The 22,234-nt window shown below is 49.6% G+C and overlaps 5 protein-coding genes and 2 long non-coding RNA genes across 11 annotated transcripts in view; 5 read left to right on the forward strand and 2 right to left on the reverse strand.

The window, feature by feature from the left end:
- The first annotated feature begins 2,561 nt into the window (after nucleotides 1-2,561).
- dldh (dihydrolipoamide dehydrogenase) lies at nucleotides 2,562-6,245 on the forward strand. Its single transcript, XM_037253880.1, has 14 exons — nucleotides 2,562-2,717; nucleotides 3,332-3,407; nucleotides 3,492-3,571; nucleotides 3,646-3,714; nucleotides 3,795-3,864; nucleotides 3,925-4,025; nucleotides 4,101-4,244; nucleotides 4,355-4,456; nucleotides 4,531-4,721; nucleotides 4,815-4,985; nucleotides 5,063-5,252; nucleotides 5,330-5,467; nucleotides 5,661-5,750; nucleotides 5,849-6,245. Exons 1-14 carry the CDS (start codon nucleotides 2,679-2,681, stop codon nucleotides 5,912-5,914), a joined length of 1,527 nt encoding a protein of 508 aa, XP_037109775.1. The 5' UTR covers nucleotides 2,562-2,678; the 3' UTR covers nucleotides 5,915-6,245.
- A 105-nt stretch (nucleotides 6,246-6,350) lies between these two features.
- On the forward strand, nucleotides 6,351-9,835 carry syt8 (synaptotagmin VIII). Its single transcript, XM_037253943.1, has 11 exons — nucleotides 6,351-6,511; nucleotides 6,775-6,827; nucleotides 7,537-7,630; nucleotides 7,856-8,043; nucleotides 8,085-8,180; nucleotides 8,239-8,406; nucleotides 8,611-8,778; nucleotides 8,895-9,012; nucleotides 9,134-9,267; nucleotides 9,346-9,597; nucleotides 9,708-9,835. The coding sequence occupies exons 3-11, from the start codon at nucleotides 7,564-7,566 to the stop codon at nucleotides 9,708-9,710; spliced, it is 1,194 nt and encodes a 397-aa protein (XP_037109838.1). The 5' UTR covers nucleotides 6,351-6,511; nucleotides 6,775-6,827; nucleotides 7,537-7,563; the 3' UTR covers nucleotides 9,711-9,835.
- Nucleotides 9,836-11,306: 1,471 nt separating this feature from the next.
- The window catches only part of LOC119124195, a 12,685-nt gene continuing 1,757 nt past the window's right edge, over nucleotides 11,307-22,234 (forward strand). The window contains exons 1-5 of one of the 5 annotated variants that reach the window (XM_037253906.1): nucleotides 11,307-11,751; nucleotides 11,844-11,927; nucleotides 12,067-12,254; nucleotides 12,335-14,123; nucleotides 14,163-14,888. In XM_037253906.1, the coding sequence (XP_037109801.1) occupies nucleotides 11,676-11,751; nucleotides 11,844-11,927; nucleotides 12,067-12,254; nucleotides 12,335-13,144 (1,158 nt within the window). In that variant the 5' untranslated portion in view covers nucleotides 11,307-11,675 and the 3' untranslated portion in view covers nucleotides 13,145-14,123; nucleotides 14,163-14,888. Of the gene's footprint in view, nucleotides 11,752-11,843; nucleotides 11,928-12,066; nucleotides 12,255-12,334; nucleotides 14,136-14,162; nucleotides 14,889-22,234 lie in introns of those variants that run through there. The other 4 variants (XM_037253911.1, XM_037253909.1, XM_037253910.1 and 1 more) reach the window with 4 other exon arrangements.
- LOC119124205 (troponin I, fast skeletal muscle-like) lies at nucleotides 15,201-16,586 on the forward strand. The gene is made up of 7 exons (XM_037253926.1): nucleotides 15,201-15,233; nucleotides 15,351-15,391; nucleotides 15,530-15,566; nucleotides 15,652-15,780; nucleotides 15,922-16,011; nucleotides 16,112-16,288; nucleotides 16,362-16,586. Exons 1-7 carry the CDS (start codon nucleotides 15,231-15,233, stop codon nucleotides 16,455-16,457), a joined length of 573 nt encoding a protein of 190 aa, XP_037109821.1. The 5' UTR covers nucleotides 15,201-15,230; the 3' UTR covers nucleotides 16,458-16,586.
- Nucleotides 16,077-16,982, reverse strand: LOC119124224. The gene is made up of 2 exons (XR_005098221.1): nucleotides 16,864-16,982; nucleotides 16,077-16,769 (listed from the first exon to the last, which is right to left on the reverse strand). It is a non-coding gene; the product is annotated as an uncharacterized LOC119124224 (long non-coding RNA).
- Nucleotides 16,897-20,140, forward strand: LOC119124207 (troponin I, fast skeletal muscle-like). The gene is made up of 7 exons (XM_037253928.1): nucleotides 16,897-17,032; nucleotides 18,402-18,437; nucleotides 18,695-18,731; nucleotides 18,796-18,924; nucleotides 19,000-19,089; nucleotides 19,280-19,456; nucleotides 19,819-20,140. The coding sequence occupies exons 2-7, from the start codon at nucleotides 18,427-18,429 to the stop codon at nucleotides 19,897-19,899; spliced, it is 525 nt and encodes a 174-aa protein (XP_037109823.1). The 5' UTR covers nucleotides 16,897-17,032; nucleotides 18,402-18,426; the 3' UTR covers nucleotides 19,900-20,140.
- The window catches only part of LOC119124222, a 2,288-nt gene continuing 326 nt past the window's right edge, over nucleotides 20,273-22,234 (reverse strand). Inside the window, exon 2 of the long non-coding RNA XR_005098219.1 lies at nucleotides 20,273-21,725. This is a non-coding gene — a long non-coding RNA (uncharacterized LOC119124222). The remainder of the gene's footprint in view (nucleotides 21,726-22,234) is intronic.

Raw genomic sequence — 22,234 nt, forward strand, 5'->3', positions numbered from 1 at the left:
TTTATTTTGAGAAACGCAAAGTTCTTTTCCTCCTCAAGCTCCGCCCGCTCCATCACGCATGAGCGGCGCTGCGGTTACCACGGCGACGTCTCCAAACCCTCTTGACACTTGATGTACTTCTAGTATTCAGCAACAAATTAAAAAAAATAATGTCTTTTTTTATTTTATTTATCCATTTGTATTGCATTGTTGCAAAAAGTCCAACTATTTGTTAATTGTTACTGTTAGCTTCATCGCTAACGCACGGGCCCTTTTTGATGAGTGAAAAGATTTTTCCAATGTGTTGCATATTTCATCAACTCATCACCATCACCTCACCACTGCTAAGCTAGTGTGCTAATGTTAGTCTGAATTTTAGCATAGATGCAGATCATGAATGTGCAACACACTCACAGGTAACCGCTTCTGCTAAAATAGCTAATGTTAGCCTCGTTGCTAACATCCACTGTTAAGATGTTTTTTGTGTACACTTTGTCAAGTGTGGCTAATGTTACTTCCAAAAGTGATGAGGCGTCCATCCCTAACACTAAACGGACACATTTTGACTTTTGTTTGCTTTTTCTGGTTTCTGGTAGTGACACACTAGTCCGCCCGCCGGCACCGGCTGGCCTCCATCTTTGAAAGGAACAGGCGTCGCCCGCAGATGAAGTTACATGGGAAGTGGCGGCACACATTCAAGGTGACAAAACCTCAAATCAGATGGGAACATCTGCTTTTTATTGTTGTGTGTGTGTGAGTTGTTGTCGAGGGTATAATCATGCCACCCCCACATCAATACATGGATTGAGGTAACGAGGTCACACAGAAGAGCCCGCGGTGTCATTAAAGACCTCCCCCGCTAATCCTCCACACCCGCTACACTTGCGCTATGATAGTCAGAGGTCAGATAATGCTCATCGCACATTTCATCGCACCATCAGCCGGGGACTTAGCAGTGTCATCGGCTACGTTGACATGGAGAAATTGCCTTAATCCCATCTGATTTGGGATTGTTTTCAATCACAATATTCCGAACGGGTTGTGTACATGAAGCCTTTTTATTCCAATCAGGCATCCGAATGAATGTGTCCGTCCAGTGATTCATCATGATTGATACTCCGTTCATTGTTTCTACCGACCTCGGCTAGCCATCATCCTGTCGTCGAGCGAGTTGTTGATTTTCGTTGATGGGAACCGCTTTGAAGCAGGACGGGGGTCGGGGGGGGCGGTTGTTGTCCGCCCGTCGGCCCGCCCGCTTCTTTGTGGCCCGTCGAACTGTGGAGAAGACTGAGCGTCGCTAACGGCGACTCTCAGCATTCCGGGAGACTTGGAGGACGCTTCAAATTCTTTGAGGGCTCGCCAAGCACAAGTGCTTCCATTGCTACAATATGAGCCGCATTAACCGCAAGCACGCACGCACGCACACGCGTGCACGTACGACTATCCTCACCAGAAAAGTAAAGTTGGGGAATAATAAAAATTGTTCAATAAATGAATAAATAAATAACGTTTTTCTAAATAATACCAGTTTACAACATTTTTCCAATGAAAAAAAAACAAAAACGTGTTCATCTATGACTGCTTTTTGGCAATTTTGTTCAACATTTGGTCAATTTATTGTCATACAATTAAAATATTGGGGGAAATCAACAGTTTGTAAATCATAGGCATAAACAAAATGATTAACATCAAATACTAATGATGTGTTTTTATAAATAGAATGAAAGGATTATTTAATTGAAATGAAATGAATAAAATAAAAAAGGAACTTACTGACTTGAACTTATTTGTGCAGGATGTGCCCCCTGTGCCTGATTCCAGATGAAACACGCCCCGACCCGAGCCTGTTGTCGTGTTTCCCGGCAACATTTTGGGCTTTTTTCCCCTTGCCATTCTGCTTTTATTCCGACACACTGAAGCAACGTTTTAGCTCAAAAGCACTTTTTTTTTTTTTTTTTCTCCCTCCAAGACTTTTAATGGCCGACTTTGAGATTCTCCCATTTGCATTGGCCACTGTAATCTCTCACCCGCCTCCCAAAAGCCAAAGACAAAAAGTGTGAATGCATAATTCATAAAGTCCAGCCGAACTTGGAAGTGTGGCGTCGCTTCAAAGTTGCCCCCGAGGCTCTTTGGGGTCTTTTCAGTGCACAGCGCAAGCTAGACATTGGACACCCGCCCGCGTTTGAGTGTGCGTGGGTTGTGTGTGTGGGTGTGTGGGTGTGTGGGTGGGGTGGGGGGGGGGGGGTCTCGCCCTCCCTCCCCACCAGTGCAGTTCCTCCGCCTGCACACACGCACACACTCACAGACAAATGGTGTCTTTTGTGACTACAAGAGCTAAATAGAAGTCGTCAGGTTCTTTCTTTCTTTCTTTCTTTCTTTCTTTCTTTCTTTCTTTCTTTCTTTCTTTCTTTCTTTACGACACATTTGACACCACGCAACAGATGGTGACTAATTATCGTATTTTTAATTTATATATTTTTAATATATGTTTAATTTTGTATTTCTATTAGATGCAACGTTATTCTAAAATGTTGTTAGTGTATAAAATAAAATGGAAAAAAAGAAAACGTGATTTTCGTCGGTGTTTGGTGACGTCATATTGATGCGCCGCGACGTCAAGAGTCCTTGGCTACTGCTTTGCTGGGCCTGCTGGAGGTGAAGCAACTTTCCTTTGACTTGAGGCTTCGCACGCCGACAAAATGCACACTTGGACGCAGTTATATCGAGCTCTTGCCACGGTAGGAAGTCCACTTGTTTACCGGAACAACCGCACTCGTTGTCGGCCGAGGAGGTTTTTACTTTTTGTTTTTTTCTCCTACGCCCGCCCGGTTAGCTAACTGGTCGGTCGGCTAGTATCACCAGACTCAGTTGGCAAGCACGCATTTGACCTGTTTTGATACTTTGACAAACAAAATAGTCCCACGAATGTGCCTTGACATTGCTTTCGGCTGTCTTGGGCATGCGCAGACATCAAAGTGGTCAATGCTTTTCCAGCACGTTTACGAGCGCGTGTCTGCAACTCGTTGTGGTGTCTTTTATTGCTCGACGCGGCTAAATGATCCGATTGTGTCATAAATAGGAACTGACACGCCAACAATCAGTGCAAAGGCCTGTTGAGCCAGCTTAGTTTAAGGTTACCCAATTTGCTGTGAGGAAATCTGAATTTAAAGGCTGTTGTTTTAAGTATGGACTTTTCGGGAATGTCAACACAACGGGAAAAGACAGAATGGAACCAAGACAGTTTCTTCCTTCTTGCAGTGTGTCATGCCTTGGAGCGCTGAGTCATGACTTGTTTTTATGTTGTTGTTGTTGTTTTTTTCTTTGGTGCGTGTGCGTTGCTCTCACCACCCAGCGAAGTCACCAGCTTCCGTGCAAGCTCCACGGAGCGGCGGTGTTGTCAGTCCGAACGTACACCGACAATGCAGCCAGTAAGAGAACGCTGTCACCCTGTACAAAATCGAGCACATGGCACAGCGGTTCTACATTTTGCAATGTTGTCTTGACTCATTCAGTCGACGCAGACGTCACAGTGGTGGGTTCCGGTCCGGGCGGCTACGTCGCCGCCATCAAAGCAGCGCAGCTCGGCTTCAAGGTACATTCGCACAAAACTTGGCTTGGCATGAATGTCTTTGAAAAGTCACAATGGTGATGTTTGTGTCTGGACAGACAGTTTGTGTGGAGAAGAACGCCACGCTGGGCGGCACCTGCTTGAATGTGGGCTGCATCCCCTCCAAAGTAAGACGCCCGCCGGCGTCGTAGCTTGCACAGGCGGCAATGCGCTCGTCTAACGTGTGTGTGTGTGTGCGCGCGCGCAGGCTCTTCTGAACAACTCGTACTTGTATCACCTGGCTCACGGCAAAGACTTTGAGAGCAGGGGCATCGAAAGTAAGATGCACCGAGCGCAACTCCAAAAGCCGTCTGCTCACGTGCTCCGTTCTTTTCCAGTTTCCGGGCTCTCGCTGAACCTCGAGAAGATGATGGCGCAGAAAAGCGGGGCGGTCAAAGCGCTCACCGGGGGCATCGCGCACCTCTTCAAACAGAACAAAGTCAGAGCTCCTTTTCTCAGCCCCGCCCCACCTCCAATTTTTTTTTTTTGCTGACGCGGCCTCCTCCCTCATCAGGTGACCCACGTCAACGGCTTCGGCAAGGTGACGGGAAAGAACCAGGTGACGGCCGTGACGGCCGACGGCGGCCAGCAAGTCATCAACACCAAGAACATCCTCATCGCCACCGGCTCAGAGGTCACGCCCTTCCCGGGAATTCAGGTGCGCCGCTGCGGTCCGGAGAAGATCCGGGACGACCCGGCGGGATTTACTTCGGCACGTAAAGGAAGGCCGGAGTCCGATGAAGCCTGCTCTGTTTTTTGCTCGGGCAGATCGACGAGGAGACGGTGGTGTCGTCGACGGGCGCGCTGTCCCTGAAGAAAGTTCCAGAGGAGCTGATCGTGATCGGGGCCGGCGTCATCGGAGTGGAGCTGGTGGGCGGCGCCGCGCAGCTTCCCGTCGGCCGGCGTGACGTCGCTGACCGGGCAACCTCCTCTTCTCGCCGCAGGGCTCCGTGTGGCAGCGCCTGGGAGCCAAGGTGACGGCGGTGGAGTTCTTGGGCCACGTGGGCGGCATGGGCATCGACATGGAGATCTCCAAGAACTTCCAGCGCATCCTGCAGAAGCAGGGACTCAAGTTCAAGCTGGGCACTAAAGTCCTGGGCGCCACCCGGAGGCCGGATGGAAAAATGGATGTGGCGTAAGTAGCGCGAGCCGTGGCCGTTGTAGGGCCACCGTGATTAAGAAGGAAAATGGGATAGGGTCATTGATGAACGGCGCGCTGCCTTTTCAGCGTGGAGGCGGCAGCCGGCGGCAAAAACCAGACGCTGACGTGCGACGTGCTGTTGGTGTGCATCGGCCGGCGACCCTTCACGCGGGACCTGGGCCTGGAAGCCGCGGGCATCCAACTGGACAACCGCGGCCGCATCCCCGTCAACGGCCGCTTCCAGACCAGCGTGCCCAGGTGCGTCGGACGAGCCCGAGACGCATCAAAAGTTCCAGTTTGAAGCGGCGGCGAGCTAACGTCGTTTGCGTCGGCAGCATCTACGCCATCGGCGACGTGGTGGCGGGGCCCATGTTGGCGCACAAGGCGGAAGACGAGGGCATCATCTGCGTGGAGGGCATGGCGGGCGGCGCCGTGCACATCGACTACAACTGCGTGCCCTCGGTCATCTACACGCACCCAGAGTTGGCCTGGGTGGGCAAGACGGAGGAACAGCTCAAGGAAGAGGTCAGCCCCGCCCCCCCCGCTCTGTCGTCCCAGCGTTGTCCGATTTCCAAACGGCGGCTGTCTTTGTCTTGCTTCAGAACGTCCCCTACAAAGTGGGCAAGTTCCCGTTCGCCGCCAACAGCCGCGCCAAAACCAACGCCGACACGGACGGCCTGGTCAAGATCCTCAGCCACAAAGAGACGGACAGGATGCTGGGCGCTCACATCCTGGGAACCGTAAGAGGCTTGACGCTGGCTTGACGCTGGCTTGACGCTGGCTTGACGCTGGCTTGACGCTGGCTTGACGCTGGCTTGACGCTGGCTTGACGCTGGCTTGACGCTGGCTTCGCGCTGGCTTCGCGCTGGCTTCGCGCTGGCTTCGCGCCCACTTTGGTTCGCGTCTAACGCTGTCGCCGCTTGTGGCCCGTAGGGGGCGGGAGAGATGATCAACGAGGCGGCCCTCGCCATGGAGTACGGCGCGTCGTGCGAGGACGTGGCCAGAGTCTGCCACGCCCACCCGGTACGTCACTTGTCAATGGAGATGCAAAAGCCGCCCGCCACCGAGGCGTTTGGAAAAATGAAAGTCTTATTTTGGGGGGCTTCCTCTTTCTGGCGCAGACGGTGTCTGAGGCGTTCCGAGAAGCCAACCTGGCCGCCTCCTTCGGCAAGGCCATCAACTTCTGATCGTCTCGGTCCGGCGCGCCAACAGGAAGTTGCGTCCCGCATCCAAATTGCTACTCCACAAGACCTGCTGGCACATTTACATATTCAATAGCACGATTATGAGAGGGCCAACATCTGTTTTTGTTTTTTTTGGTCATTATTTACAGTTGCAGGTTAAAAGTTGCCTTTGTAATTACGGCGGGATGCAGAAATCGCCAGCACAATAGGAACCAACGAATCTCAATTGGCATAGCGGCACATATTTATTTCTACTTCCTGTATGCCGGCGCTCCTCTGGCCTTTAGGACATTTATTCCAATTACGAAAAAATAAATCCTTCATTTGTGCTCAACATCCTTGGCTGATGGCTTTTTTGAGGTGTGCAACTTGATGACATCACATATGTTGAGTCGCCCTCGCGAGTGTGGTGACTCGTTCGACTGGTGACGAGTTGTTTTCTCAAGACGAAGTCAACCCGTGTGTGTGCAGAGCAGGCGTGTCACCGCCGCCGCTCCTGCGGGTTGAAACCGAGCAGCCGTCAAAGCAGAAGCCGGACCAGAGCGTGTACTAGCGTGAAATACAAAGCGGGATGAAAGTGGACGACGGCAGGCCTGCAAGGTACCGTCGGCGTTGCAAAATAATTGGTCATGTGTTTTCCATCTAATTGCTTTGAACTCATTCACTGCCAACCCAGTAAATATCTTTGACGTCTATAATCGTCAGTGGCACTGAATGAGTTAAGGAGTCCTGGGGTGGTTTGGTCTAAATTGGATACGAATGATTGTTTTGTTCTTTGGCGGAGTTGAGGATGTGTTTAAAGTGAAAGGCCTCCTAACTTCCTTTCTACCTTGCTTCCTGTTTTTTGCGGTGCTGGTCTCCAGGTGAGCGCCATCGCAACGTCCCTCGTGGACATGAGGACCTTCCCGTGACATCCGTGAGCAAATGTGATGTTGACTTTGGATTGTTGAATTTGGCAAATGCAGTGAAGGAGCATGTTTGTCTTGTTCAAAACGTCCCAGTACAAACGTGTCGGCGGTTAAGCCAAGGTGTTCCAGTACTAAATCCCTTAGGCTTCATGCATGTCATCTTCAAACATTTTTGGAGAATACAAAAAATGCCACAAATACGAGACGACTTTAGATACGAAACCTTCAAGTTGAGTCGTCATCACAAAAGTCGAGGCAGTCTGAACCGAGGGTGGTGCTCACTCTAACTTATTTTGCAAGAGCCACACGGGAGACAAGGAAGTCCTTTTAAACACCTGCAGGTGGAGAGTCCATTCGTCGCTGTGCGTACAGCGATGATCGAATGAGGTCTGACTCAGGCCTCTTGCAGGAGCATTTCTATTGAGAGAAACAGAGTGGGGGTGAGAGTGGACAGGATGGGGTTGAAGCCCCTGGCCTGCTGATCAAAGCATAGCAGGGGGTCTTTTACGACGTTGTGTAAACAAAGCAACGCTGATTGCTTCCTCTGCAGCGAGTCAATCAGTTCAAAAGATCATAGCACTTTGTTCGACTACTTTTGTTAAGACAGGACAAGCTAGGTTAATCATTACAGGTTACATTCCAACATAATCATACGATCAAGATCATCTGTAAACCCTAAGAGTCGGCATCAAACGTGTGTTCTTGTCTCACCTTCAGATCCCTCTTCATCATCGTCTCACCACAATGTTATCTAGCTTCAAGAACACCTCAGTCACTGACGTGATCGACGGGATCATCGAGAATATCCCGTGTTGGTGATACGCGCGCACACGCATGTCTACGACAACAAGAAGTGTATTGAAGCTAGTGCACATAGCTTCAAGTTCAACTTGGGCTAACTCGACCTTCTCTCCGCAGTAGTTAGAGGAGATCTTACAAAATGATTCGGCCTAACATTGAGCGTACAACTATGAAGCGCATCGAAGTCGACTGGTAAGGTGGCTGGCTGACGTAGCAAATTGTGCGTGCGTTACAGTGCCCCATTGGGCCATCTACGTGTTGGCGGCGGCGGGCGCCGTCTTGCTCTTGCTTGTGGTGTGTTGCGTGTGCGCGTGCTGCTGCAGAGGCCAACGGAAGAAACGACGGCAGAAGCCGACGGTCAAGCTCCAGCCGCAGAGCCAACCAATTAGCAGCGAGACGGTCGGTGAGAAGAAGGTCGCCTTGGTTGGAAAGGTTCAAGCGTCAAAGCGAATTTTTGCCATCAGGTTCAAGCGGGCGCGGGCGGCCGCAACTCTGGCGCCGCCGAGCAACCACGAGGGAAGCTGCTCTACTCGCTGGAGTTTGACGCCGCGCTCTCCGAGGTGAGCAAATTCATGAACACCGTAACGCGGATCCCATGAACCCATCAGTTGCGTGTAGCTAAAGGTGGGCGTGAAGGAAGCCCGTAACCTGAAGGCCATGGACCTGGGAGGAACTTCGGACCCCTACGTCAAGGTCTACCTTCTACCCGACAAGACCGTGACCTGCGAGACCAAAGTCATGAAGAGCACGCTCAACGCCACCTTCAACGAGACCTTCGGCTTCCAGGTACCACCGGTGCAAACATGCTAATCCTTACAGCTACAAAAATCAAGACCTAAACTCGGCGAGGCACGGGCCAGCGTGTAGGGAATGTGCTACCTTAGTTGGACTAGAATCTCAATCCAACCTAAATCTTGGACCTACAGTGCTTTCTGTCCAAACAAAATGAGTTCAAGTTTGAAAGTATTGTTGTTGTTGTTTTGTCGTCAGATCTCCAAGGCGACTTTGGTCAAGTCGACCGCTGTGCTTCAGGTTTTTGATTTCGACCGCTTCTCCAAAAACGACATCATTGGAGAACTGCGCTTAAAACTTGGACAAGTGGACTGGACCCACATCATAGAAGAGTGGAGGGACCTCCAAGAACCTGCCGACATGGAGGTCAAGTCCTGTAGGACCTCGTTAGACTAGCATGATTAGAATCCCAATCCTATTTTTTTGTAGAAGGTCTAGACCTTGGTCTGGAATTGAAGGCAATTCTTTTCTTTCTAATCCAGGAGGAGAACCTTGGTGAGATCTGCTTCTCTTTGCGTTACGTTCCCACATCCAGCAAACTGACCGTGGTCATCTTGGAGGCCAGAAACCTCAAGAGCACCGACCTGGACGGAAGATCAGGTTAGGACTTGAAAAAAACTTGCATTGGACTTGGGAACAGTCCAGACCACTCTGGTTGCAAAGAATGCTTGCTTGCTATCAGTCGTGCCGAAATGAAATTGCCGTGCTTGTCGTGGTGGAGATCCGTACGTGAAGGTGCAGCTGGCTCTGGACAAGCGCAAGTGGAAGAAGAAGAAGACGTCGGTCAAGAAGAAGACGCTCAACCCGTACTACAACGAGGCCTTCTCCTTCAAAGTCACCATGGCGCAAATTCAGGTAGGGGGCGCCGCCGCCGCTCACGGGCAGCCGTCGGCGAGCGACTCGCGTCGACGCCGTCCGTTTGTGCGCGGCCAGCGCGTCACCTTGGTGATCTCGGTGTGGGACCACGACCTCATGACGCCCAACGACCCGGCGGGCAAGATCTTCCTGGGCTGCGACGCGGCGGGCAACCAGCTGAGGCACTGGGGCGACATGCTGGCCTACCCGCGCCGGCCCGTGGCGCAGTGGCACTCGCTGCTGTCGGAGAAGCAGGTCAACGCCACCCTCGGCCTCAAGAAGAAGATCCCGCTCGTCAACAACCTGCCTGCCCTTCTCGCTCAACAAGAGGTACAAACAAAACACTGGAGGCACTCTTTGTGCTTTTGTTGAGTTACCTTTTTTCGATTTTCTTCATATGCGAGTCTATGTCATCATTTGGAGTGGTGTTGCGTCCCCAGTGAGCTGTAGAAGCAATCAAGCTGAGCTGCTGAGTCGTCATCGTCTTTGTGCTGCTTCAAGTCTCCTGAGAGCAAGAGATACTAATTATCTGCATGCAGTGACGTCTATGACCTACAGGGGGCGCCCGAAACAGTTTGTGGACCAACTTGAACACTTTTTCTTGCATAAATGGTACTAAAATGCTCCGAGGAAAAAGACGCTTGGAACTTCAAATTAAGCTGGACTCACTTCACTGGATAAAATCGACCAAGCAACAAAATGGTAAGTTGAAATGTAAGTCAAAAATGTCTTCTTTTTCGATGAAAAAGCTCACCAATGTAATGCAACATTTTGCACATCAACAAAGAGCTGATTCTGATCATTTCTCTCATTTGTTTGAAGAAAGTGGTCAATATATTTGAAACACGCCAGCTAATAAAAACCAAAAATGTTCAAACGCATCACACAATGTGATATCGAAGCATTTGTTTTCTGCTTTTGAAGCATCAGCTGATCGATCGCCAATGTCCCGTTGAAAGGAGAGACAGTTGCCATAAAATGTAAACGGTCCATTTCAGACGACGACAGAACCCTCAAGGCTAAACAAAGCTTTCTTGTTTTGATTTTTCGTTCTTTGCCACTTGGGGTCAACTTGATATTTGGAAGCACTACGCGAGTGCAAATCGGAAAAAGCAAAGCTCGCGTGTTCCTGGTGCTAGCTTGCTCCTTGACGAAACCACTTGAGCAGGATGAGGAGGATGAGCTGTGACATCAGGTTACCAGGTTACCAGTGGTCCAATGACACCTGGCACAAGAGTAGGAAAAAACAAAAGACCGAATGAGCGAGCGCGATGCTTCAGTTAGTCCGTGGAAGCTCTGACAAGGTGCAAACACACGCAGTGAGTTGTCATTTACTCCTACTTCAATCTTATCCGTGCAATTACTGTCTTCATCACTCTAACGTGTCTCCTTGATCATCTTTTAATCTGCCTTCCACTTTTTGAGAAGTGAATGTTTTTCATTAACATCCAAATGCAACACAATTGCAATCTCTCTCCAGCACTAGCCATTTATCTTCAGTTCTTTTTGGAAGAAGGAAAAACTGCATACCTCCAGGCTTGCTAATTGGGTCTTTTTTGAATGAAATAACTACAAAATAACATCAATCCTGTGTTGTGTCTGTATATGTTGACAAAAGCAACAAAACGGCAATGTCTCCATCCTGCAAGGCTATTACTACTACCACTACTACACAGCATTGCTACTTATGAGACACTAATTTTAGTATCATTGTAATTAGTGCATATTTTCTGCTAACAAATGTTTCTTTGTGTTTTATTTCGTATCAATGTTTTTTCACAGTAGGTAGGTACAAGAGTTTTAAAAACTTTTTTTTTTTTTTTTTACAAGGTTTATTGCAAAATGGGTCCGGTTTGAATCGTACGCAGTAAACTGGTTCACGCAACTGTACGGACTTCAATATTGGCAATCACTCTCCAGCCCGCGAGTGGGCGCACTACCGCGCAGTTATTCTCCCGGAAGTCACAAGAAAACGAAAGCGCGCTTCCGGGTTGGCTCGCGCTGCTCGGCTAGCGGAATGGCTAGCAGGCTAGCTAGCCGGCTAGCACTCGTTCCAGCTCATTTAGTCACGGAACTCAACTTACCGAAGTGAAATCGTGTTTTTTTCTTTTTATTGGAGTCATATGCGGCGCAAGCTCCGAACGCCGTGAAGGAACGACACACCGCCGGTTTACTATGCTAGCCAGCGGCGTATGAATGGTGCGCCCCGTTCGCTAACAAGTCAAGTTAGCATGGCCACAGTTTCTAAGGCTTGACGATATGACACGCTGAGCTCGCTGCTCCACACTTTAGCGGCTGATGCGCGCGCCTCCGTCCGATGGAGGCGACGCGTTGCCCGGCTCATCCAACAAGATGACGCGCCGCCTGAGCCGGCGGCTGCTTGTCTCCTTGTATGCAGGAGGCCAGACATGGACGCCCGCTCCGAGTGCGACATCGTGGCTGCCGAAAAGGGGCCGAGTAGTCAGATCGATGGACTCCGCGCTGGTAAGTCTGTTGGCCGGCTGGCTGGCTGGCTCGCTCGCTCGCTCGCTCGCTTGCTTGCTGTCAAAACCTGAGGAACTCTTCCTTGTCTCCAGCAGGACTCGTAAGCGCCCTTCACAAGATCTTCACCAACCACAACACCCTCAACATTCAGTCCGTCAGCCGCCTGGAATGTACTGGTGCGATCTGTGTTTGATTCATAGTTTGTCTTTTGAAAAGATTGCCAACGTTGCATACATCGATTTGATTAGATTTTCGTAAAAATTCAGTACTTCGTTCAAACTTGACAAAGTTCTGCTTGCGTGTGTTTTTTTTCAGGTTCGTGTCCCGATCTGATGATGAGTAGAAGGGAGGCAGCGGAGCCGCCTCCCGCGACCCTTACCCCCCAGCTGCCCCCCCGGGCCCACCACCACCATCGGCCCCTCTGCATGTCGGTGTCATCCGACAGCAGTGGACGCTTCAAAGCTCTCGACACGCAGGAATGGAAGAACAACCTCAAAGCTCAGGTCAGGTCTTGTGGGAGGCGTCTTGGTGTCCGAATATGACTGACGCTTGGCCGTGTGTGTGTGTGTGATGTCTCCATCAGATGGAGCAGGCCCACAGCGCAGGCGCCGCCAGAAGCACGGGTTCCCTGGAGCGGGCGTCCCTCTTCTGCGCCGCGGGAGGTCCTCCGTCCAAGGCTACCACCGGCCGCTTCTCACTCTTCTCGCCGCCGTGGAACGTCAGCTCCGAGTCGGACTCCAACCCGCCGTCTCGCTCCGGGTCGCGGAAACTGCGCAACTACAGCCGGCGAGCGGCCACGGGTCCGGCCGACGCCCACGATCCGCCCGGAGGTGAGGGGGACGGTGGCGGCGGCGGCGCCCCGCGGCATTTCGAGCCAGTCATCTCCAAGGTGACGGACTACATCTACGTGGGCAACTTGAACGCGGCGTACAACGGGCGGGCGCTGTGCCGCAACAACATCGACAGCATCATCGATATGAGCGGAGCCCCGGGTCAGGCGGCGCCGGCCCTCAGCCTCATCCCCTGCACCTGCTCGCGCGGCGGCGTCCGCCACAGCTGGTCCCGCCTCAAGGTGGACATCGGCGACGTCAAGCAGCGTTGCTTCGAGGACATCAACGAGTGCATCCACGCCTCGGCCGGCAAGCGCAAGCGGGTTCTGGTCCACTGCGGGGACGGCTTCTCCCTGGCGCCCACCTGCGTCATCCAGTACCTGATGCTCAAGCGCAACATGAGGCTCATGGCCGCCTACGAGCTGCTCCGGGCCAAATATCCCGTCAACATCCGCGAATGTCACCGCAACCTGCTGGTGAGCCTGGAGAGGACGCTCAGGCCTGGCGACGTGGATCCGGAGAGCTTCAAGCAGGCCATCTCCAGGAAGGTGGCCTGGACCTGACTCCGCCCCGAGCGCAGACGAGTGGCCACAAAAGTTAGCGCCCGCCGATGTGCTTCTGCTACCGCGCCGCGTCCAGTTGAGATTTGGCCGCAACTCTTTGGATGGACTCGATTGAACATGGTACCAGGAGGTTCCGCGACGACTCGTGGATGGATGGTCCTCCGGTTGCAGTCTTGTTTTGTCAGCACCAGATGAGTGAAACCTGCTTCTGGTTCCAGACGTTTGCTGTCGCATGGCTGGACTCCAAACTTTTTTTTTTTTTAGCTCCACCACCACATCTCAGGAGAGATGTGGAACTAGTTTCTGGTACTGGTTGGAATCTTGTGGCCCTCCAGTTGAGCCTTGTGAAGAAGTTGGATCCCTTTTTTTTTTAACATGTGTGGAGGGCTGAGGCCCGCTTTTGATTCCAGTGATTTGGTGTCACCCCAGTAGATCTTTCATGGTGATTCTTGTACCTCACGGTCCAGTTCAGTTCTTGTTGATAGAACCTGCAGGCCGCCCTCTCCCAAAACTCAAATGCATCCATCTTGTTGGTTCCTCGTGAAAATGTTGGTGTCGATGTGCTCGTCTGCTGCTGGAACAACAACGCCGAGCTGTCCTCCATGAGGAAGAACTTTTACTCGATTCTACTGTGCAGAGTTTGGACTCTTGGTGTGAATTGTGTTCTGTGTGAATATTGTGGATGTTTTGTGGTGATTTGAAAGAAGCACACCATGGAGGGGAAAAAGCAAAAGGTGGCAATATCAGGAAAGTCTCCATTTCAATGACTAATGTCATCAAATTGCAGAAGTTTCATTTTTGATGATAATATTGTTCATGCAATTGACATTTTGTGAGGGGAGGTACTTTGGATTTTTTTCCTTTTAATACTGTACCATTTTTGGCTTTGTAGTTTTCAAGTATAACTTTCCTTATTTTCTTCAAAAACATTTTGGTAAATTTCCATCACAATCTTTCCTGCTAATATTTGGACTTCCCTGTGCTATGACTCCATCCCCCCCCCCCCCCCCCCCCCTAGTAACGTTGCTCCTTTCTTTACTTTCAAACTAGAACTTTTTCCCCCTGGTTTATTTTCAGCCTCACCTTCATACTTGTTTTCACGAAATCCTAATTCAAAATAATAAGTTGCTTGTAAAGAGGGAACATGAAGACATTTGTTGAAATGTGAATTTCTTCTCCAGATTCATTTCAGGTGGCATTTTTTGAGGCTAGCCGATGTTTGGTTGGCAAGTGACCAAATAGCATCGACGCTAATGTTTGCGTTAGCTCGGCATTTGGGTTAGCCTCCAAATGTATATCAGAGAATTTTGTTTCATTTTGTTAGCAGTACAACAAAACATTTCCTTCAAGTCATCAAGTGTCGACACTTCCTGCCAACTTATGGCAAACCTGTTAAGTTTTATGCAAATATTTACAAAATAAGGAGGCTGTCGTCGTTGAAGTGGCTAGCGGCGGCTATGCTAACAATATGTGAAAATAACTTGGCGTCTTGGTTGGCTTTGTGACGTGACATTTGCACCTTTTCTGGATATCTGCCGTTGAGTTGTTTTCTTTTTCTACGTGCAAAAAAAAAAACCCATCTTGAAATGTGAGCTTGGCAAACGGCGGCTGTAATATATTGCCGCTTTTGTTTTTCCCGCGTCGTTGGTGAACGTGGACTTGGTTCTCCTCAATGTTCTCAGGTGATTCTTCAGTGGTGCCACCACCTTTGTACTGTTCATTCAATAAAAGATGACGTACGTGATAACTTTAGTCATTTATTGGTTTCTTTTTTTTTTTTTTTCTCTCATTGCAATTTCAATGGCCCTTGTTGCTCTACTAACATTGTTGTGCAGATGCTGCATTTTGTCTGTCACTACTCCCCCTTTAGCACCAGATGAACGCTGGATGGCCTTCCCCCCGCCATTCACAAAACAAACCATTAAGCGCGCTTGTTGTGTGGCAAAGTCCTACTTTGGGAATAAAAGTTATTTTGGGAGGTGCGCGCTTGCAGACGCTGCAAGATGATTGGTCGCTGAGAAAATCAGCGTCCATAAAGAGAAAGACGATAGAATGTTCCCCGTCATTACTGCTTTTCTTCCCTTCAATGGTAAGAATATTTCTTATTGAGTCATTTGTTAAGGTTTCGAATCAATCAAATGTATTTTGTCTTCATCTGAAAGCTCTTTTAGCCTTCTTTTTTCAGCTGTTTTTTTTTTCTTCACAGCTTGAAGCCAATCACTCCCTCCCTCCATCAAAAATGTCGCAGTATGTCTGAAATCTTGTGTCTTTGCTTTATTACAATCAACGAAATGTGTGTTTGATTATTAACTGTACCAAGGAGGGTATTGGGCCTGGAATCGTTCCCATCCATCGTATGGTTGAATTCATTTTGAAATCTTTCAGAAAGAAAATGTCTTTGAGTCGCAAACATCACCTCAAGGTACAAGTACACGACATGCGCGAAACTTGTGAGATGTTGACATGACCACAACTCCGTCCGTGTCTGTTTGTTGTGCTGTGTTTAGAGTGTGATGCTGGCCATCGCCAAAGGTCACCTCGAGCAGGAGGCCCGGGAGCGAGAGGAGCAGCGGGCACGCTACATGGCTCAATGCTGCCCCCAGCTGGTGATTCCCAACACCATGCAAGAGCTACAGGTGTGTGGGCGGGGACAGTACGTGTGGAAGACCAAATAGCTCAATGAAAAATCATTTTCAATGAATAATACTTGTTTTGAAATGAAACTTTTTTCATTATTAAGAAATAAGAGTGAATCTGCGGGTGACGTGGCTTTGCAGGAGCTGTGCAGGGAGATTCACCACAAGACGGACGTGACGGACGAGGAGCGCTACGACCTTGAGGTGAAGGTCAGAAAGGCTAACAAGGAGGTAGGAGGAGACATTTTGTCCCCTGGCCAACTTTAGAACATGACTGTGATTTTTTTTTTTCTTCGTGTGTCGCACCGTCTCACTGTTGCCTCGTGTGCAGATAGATGACCTCAAGATCAAAGTGCAGGATGTGACGGGCAAGTTCAAGAAGCCCACGCTGAGGAAGGTGCGCATGTCGGCCGACGCCATGCTCAAAGCGCTGCTGGGCTCCAAGCACACCGTCAACATGGAGCTCAGGGCCAACCTCAAGCAGGTCAAGAAGGAGGTCAAGGACGAGGTCAGTCGCTCGCGCAAACGTGTCGGCAACATCGGCACGTTCTTCACGGTTGATATTTTTTGTTGCTTTTCAGGACAAAGAGCTGCGCGATGTTGTGGACTGGCGCAAGAACATCGAGGACAAGTCGGGCATGGACGGCAGGAAGAAAATGTTCGAGGGCGACGCCTAGCGTCCAACTCGACGCCCTCTCATTGGACGGCTCGCCCCAACACTGGCCGTGGCTACGTGCAAAAATATTTGCTCGTTAACCACGGGAGCTTTAATGCAATTAAAAAACAAAACAAATCATTGAAACTGATTTGTGTCGTCACCATGGCAACAGATGCAGAGGAGGATCTTGACCTTCTTAGTGGTCTTCCTCCTCAAGTTCATCTTTATCCTCTTGCTCCTCAAGTTCTAGCTTGTTGATCGTCATCATGTCACAGTCTTCATCCTTGATGGCGTTCACGTGCCTCACCTTCATCTTGTTCACCGAGGTCTTCTTCTGATCCATCATCGTCATCGAGAAGAAGAAAACCATCTTAAAGGTCAATCGGTTATTTATACGTTCGGTGTGTGTGTGTGCGTTGCATTACATGAGCTTGCGTGGCCATTGGCCTGCTGGCTAATCCGCTTCCCTAAAGAGGAGACGGCGCATTCCCGCCAGCGCGGCATTTAAAGCTCATCTCTCATCCCGAGCACAAGAGCGGCCAGCCAGCCAAGGAAGGAGCGAGAGAGCGAGCCCAGCGTCGGCACCCCCAACAGGTCAGCGACACCACACCACACCACACAACAGGACGGACAAGCGTCCTCATCAGATTGACTTTGCTTGAACGTTCTCACCACAGTTGTCAGCGTCGTTGGTTTGCTAGCGTTTCATTTCGTGCGTGTCGGCGTGACCATCAAATTACAGTCGGGGGGGAAAAAAGTCCATAGAACTAAACGAGAGAGTGGCCATTTTTAGGGCACATCAAATAGTTTGGAAAATATATTTGAGACGCTTAAAAAAAAAAATTGAAATAAGCTAGCGAGCAGTTCAGAAGAGCTTTGCCGGTGATCAATGCCATGCAATGGTAGCTAGCAAATGTGCAAGTTGATGCTTTGTGATTTCTTCATCATCATCATGCCAAGCAGCAGCGTCTTTGTTGTCTCTGTCGTCATGGCAACAACGACAACACGAGGCCGACTGGCTTCCTCGTAATTCTGATAAAACACGACATGCGTCGTGGCAGACTCAAGAGTGGAAGCTTGTCGAACCGACGCTGAGAATTTTTGGGCGCAAATCGGGCCTAAAATGTGAGTGACAAGATGGCGGCGGCAGCAGCCAGCAGCTGCCTGCTATTTATTTCCCTTTGCTCATGCGAAAGCTTCTTGCGGCAGCGTGTTGGGTTACGGCCCCCACAGACAATCCCTTGGGCAGATGTCCCTCAGCATCGTGTCCTTGCGCCTCCCAAAATAAATTTCCAACCCCCCCCCCCCCCCCCCCCCCCACGGCCTCCCTTGAGCACCTCACTCAGACATCTTTTCTTTTAAGACGAGCACCTCGTCACTTTTTCCTCCTCCGACAGCTGAGGCCGCAAATAGATGCGCATCCTCAGTCTGATATTGATGACCCCCCATTCCCACCTCCCCCCCGCCCGTTCCCACCTCCCCCCCCATACCGCCTTCTCACCTTGTTCCATGCTCATAGATCACTTGTGAGAACTTGTTGGTTTGCTTCTCGCAAAACTGAGCTTATTTCCACTCTGATTATTAAGTGATCTTATCAACAAGAGAACGAGGAAACGCCAAACATTTGAGTCAACATGTCACTTAAGTCACCTACTGCTAACATCTAGCATGTAGCGCACAGGGTCACGCTAATTAGCCAGATAGCGGTTGAAACGTTTGACTGCTTGCCTGAGATCGTCTGGACTCTTTTCATCCAGAGCCTTTTCTAAAATTAAACGTGGACATTGAATCCATGAGGATTACTTGAGACATCTTCACGTCCGCAAATAAACTCAGAAGAGCATTCCGAGGCTGCCGCTAATGCGCTCAACATTGTTTATCTTTTGTGCATTTTTAGAGCTAACAACTTTTTGTTTTTTTTCTTATATTTGGCAACTTTCTTTTTTCTATTTTTGTCTCGCAGATAAGGTCTACACCGAGAAGCCACCATGGCCACCGAGTGAGTGACATCACATTTAGCATCACGTACTTGTTAGCATGCAAACAACTTGCGTTCAGCTGTCGCGTTCATTTGACACCAGACGCTAATGAGATGAACCCTACTGAGGTGGGCTAAATGCTGACACGCTTGCTAACGGTTGCTATGCAAACATAGAGCAAAATAGCAACTTCAAGCTAACCCATAACGATAAAATGGGCACATTTCTGCCAGCCGCTTGAACGTTTGAGTCGTCCGTAATGTTGCCATCCGTGCAGGAAACGACTGTCGGCCAGACGCAAGCACACTCTGAAGGTAGGTAGGTGCGCTCGCTCACGCGGGCCCGCCCACCCGCATCATCCACGTCCTACCCCCTCAGAGTTGCATGCTGGTGGTGGCCAACAACCTCCTGGAGGCCGAGGCTACCGAGAAGGCGGCGGAGCGCCAGAGGTTCCTGGAAAACCAATGTCCCCCCATGGACATTCCCTACTCGGGCGACGAGCTGCGGGTGAGTGGCCTGGCCGTCTTGGACGTGGTGTTTGTTGACCTCTGTGTGCTGAAATGGCTGTCATGTCCTCCTCAGGAGCTCTGCAAAAAACTCCGCGAGCAGATTGACGTCAGTGAGGAGGAACGCTACTGCATCGAGTTCAAGCTCGACATGGTCCTCAATGAGGTGAGAAGACGGACTGAAGCTTTTGCGAGAAGGCTATTTCTGGTCTGTGGACATTTGTGAGAAGAGCCGAGTCTTCATGAGACCAGTAAACGGTTTCTGGTCAAGGATGCCTTTGTGAGAGGAGTAAACCATTTCTGTGTTTTGGTGAACAGACAGAAACCTTTTCATGTCATTTGTCTGTCTCCTGCAGGTTCGAGACCTGAACATCAAAATTGTGGACCTGAGGGGCAAGTTCAAGAGACCTCGCCTGAAGAAGGTGCGCATGTCGGCCGACGCCATGCTCAAAGCGCTGCTGGGCTCCAAGCACACCGTCAACATGGACCTCAGGGCCAACCTCAAGCAGGTCAAGAAGGAGGTCAAGGAGGAGGTGAGCGAGCCACACGCTTTTGGCCAGATGCTTCACGTCGTCGGGTAAAAGAGGAAGCGCTGAGGGGACTTGGCAGATGATGCAGATGTCTGTGAGATGTTGAAGGACTTTCAGGAGGTTTGGAGATGAATTGGGAAGATGCTCGTGAGATGTTAGATGACGACCTTCCGCAGTGTTATTGAATGTCAAAACTTTGGACTGTTTGAACCTGGTTTGGAGGTGTCTGGAGAAATTTGCAGAAATGCCTGTGACATATTTGAAAGTTGCTATTAGATGTTTGTGACCTATTTTGGGACGATGCTGATGGGATTCCCGTCAGACGGTGGCAGACGTTTGCTGACGAGGACATTTTGTGTTTTCAGGACAAGCAGCTCCGCGACGTTGGCGACTGGCGTAAAAACATCGAGGACAAGTCAGACAGGAAGAAGATGTTCGACAGCTAAACCCCGACGACACGCCTTAGCTTCTGCTCTTCTCGTCCAAACTCAAGAGTTTCCACAAAAAAAAAATGTTCGACCTGAAAGTATGGAGTCTTTCAAGGAAAGTTCTCGATTGGTGCTTTGTGACGTTGGGATGGAAGACGGGAAGTTGACATAAAGGGTGTTTTGTTTTGGGTGTTTGTGAGCCACCATGCTAGCAAGCTGGTGTGTTTTCTTGTGTTTGGAATAAAGCTCTTGTGCTTGAGCCCCTTGGTGGCGGCGGCGGCGTCGTCTTCTTGTTTCCTCTTCTCGTGTTCACCTTTATCGCAAATATCTCTCCGCTTTGTCGCCTTGAATGACTTCTTTACAAAACGGGAGTATATTGACTTAAAAAAAGTTCGACTTGAAAAGAACTTGTTTATTGTTGTGGTGGTAGCAATGTTAGCATCATGCTAAAAGTGGCTAAAGTGAAACAACTGCTGTTTGAGTAGCACACCAAGTAATTAGCAAACTGTGAGCTGAACACATTTAATGAAGACATTTTGAGTCCAGCTGTTATTTGATTGTTTATATATTTTGCTTTGAATTGGAAAATGTTATACAGTCGTTGCTCAAATTCTGAGGCTAAGTTAGCAATGAGCTTAGCCAAAATGCCTTTCATTGAAATTGTTCTTGTGGTTTGCTATGTGGAGGTGCAAATTAGAAAAGGTAACGACATCAGATGTTGCAAGGTAAAATGAGAAGGCCAATCAGCAGGTTAAGTTTATCATGCTCGTTGAACCGCAGTCACGACCTCCTTCAAGGAGGAGCATTGATTTCGACACTGTCCCATTTTACAAGGTTGCCGTCCGTCCACCTGTCCGCCATAGATAATCCTTTGACCGCGTCGCCTTCGATGATCGTAAACGCTCGAAGCATGCCGCTGATGCTTTTTAAGTCCTCCTATTAAACACGTTGGCATCTCGCAGGCCTAATTTAACATGAGCCACTTGGGTTCCCTTGAGGTGTGCAGGTGTTGAGTGACACCACAAACCTGCAATGGATCTTAAAACAACACGCTCTGTGAAAACGCGAGTGTGCCGCACTTCCTCAGACGGCCACTAGATGCCCCCCCCCAATCTGCACCCTTTCGCGTCCGATTGAATCACTGCATGCAGTTGCTTACGCGGCCACCTGGTGTTCCTCCAAGCTGAAAACGGGCTCTCAAACACTGCGCCAAAAGCGACGGGTTTTGTCCGCGTAAAGTGACACGGCAACTCGGGAACATTCCTGTGGCACCTAAACATTTGCTTGCGAACCTTGACCCCATTCGCTGCCTGCAATGTTGACCAGTTGGTCGCCAACAGTCTTGGTCGACAGGGCGGATGGAGCCAAAGGTAGAATCGGTGTCAGGATGTGGCGACAAACACAACCCAACGGTCACCACTTAGTTTGTCTGTCACTTTCAACAACGCACCGGTTGGTTGACAGCTTGTCAATCACTTTCCAATTTGGAAAAGGCCGGATTCTGAAGCCAACGTGCTAACGTGCCGGTCCACTATGTCACAATGCGCGTGCTAAAAATATCCAAGAACGTCCAATGCAAGCTGAGCTCAAGCAATTAATGAGGAAACGTTATCCAGGTGGAAAGTCCGGCGCAAATCTGCTGCCTGGGACTTTTGATAGCCATGACATTCCACTTGCTTTTCTTCTCCTGCCTCTTGATTTTTCTCTTCTTTTGTTCTTCTACTGCCTACTGTTCTTCTGCCTACTGCCGTGTTTGGAGCTTTAACCATCATGGCCTCAGTTGTCCGCTTGCTGTGTGCGCCTCGCTTAAAACAATCTCACGGCTTGCTAGTAGCTGTTAGCGCCTGAAACGCGAGCGGGAAGCTGTTCATGTTTATTTCCACTTCACATGTCTTGAAATACTTTTGCAGGTTGTTGACACCAAGATAGTGGAAGTCAGTTGGGAAGCTAGCATGCCAAAGGTCAAGCTAACTGTTCACATTTTTTGACCGTTCACAGTGGGGGCGTTAAAATACCTTCCAAGTTGTTAGAACATGTTAGCATCGGTTGTTAGCATGGCTCGTTAGATGGTAGAAACGCACGTTCGAGCTAACATGGAACGTTGACGTTATTTGAAGGCGGTTTCCTCGCTTGGCGATGTATTGAAAATGACCCGTAAGTTGTTGTCACGACGCCTATTTGTTGGCCATGTTAGTGGGGGCAATGATTTTGATTTGGTCAAGTAAAGAAGCCCATTACTGATGCACCAGAAAACAAGTTGCATGTTGCTTTGATGTGATACATTGCACACTTGAACTTATTCATTTTCAGGTTTAAACATGAAATTCATCACAACATGATAAATGTTTTTTTA

The sequence above is a fragment of the Syngnathus acus genome, chromosome 6 (assembly GCF_901709675.1).
Source record: "Syngnathus acus chromosome 6, fSynAcu1.2, whole genome shotgun sequence".
Lineage (NCBI taxonomy): Eukaryota > Metazoa > Chordata > Actinopteri > Syngnathiformes > Syngnathidae > Syngnathus > Syngnathus acus.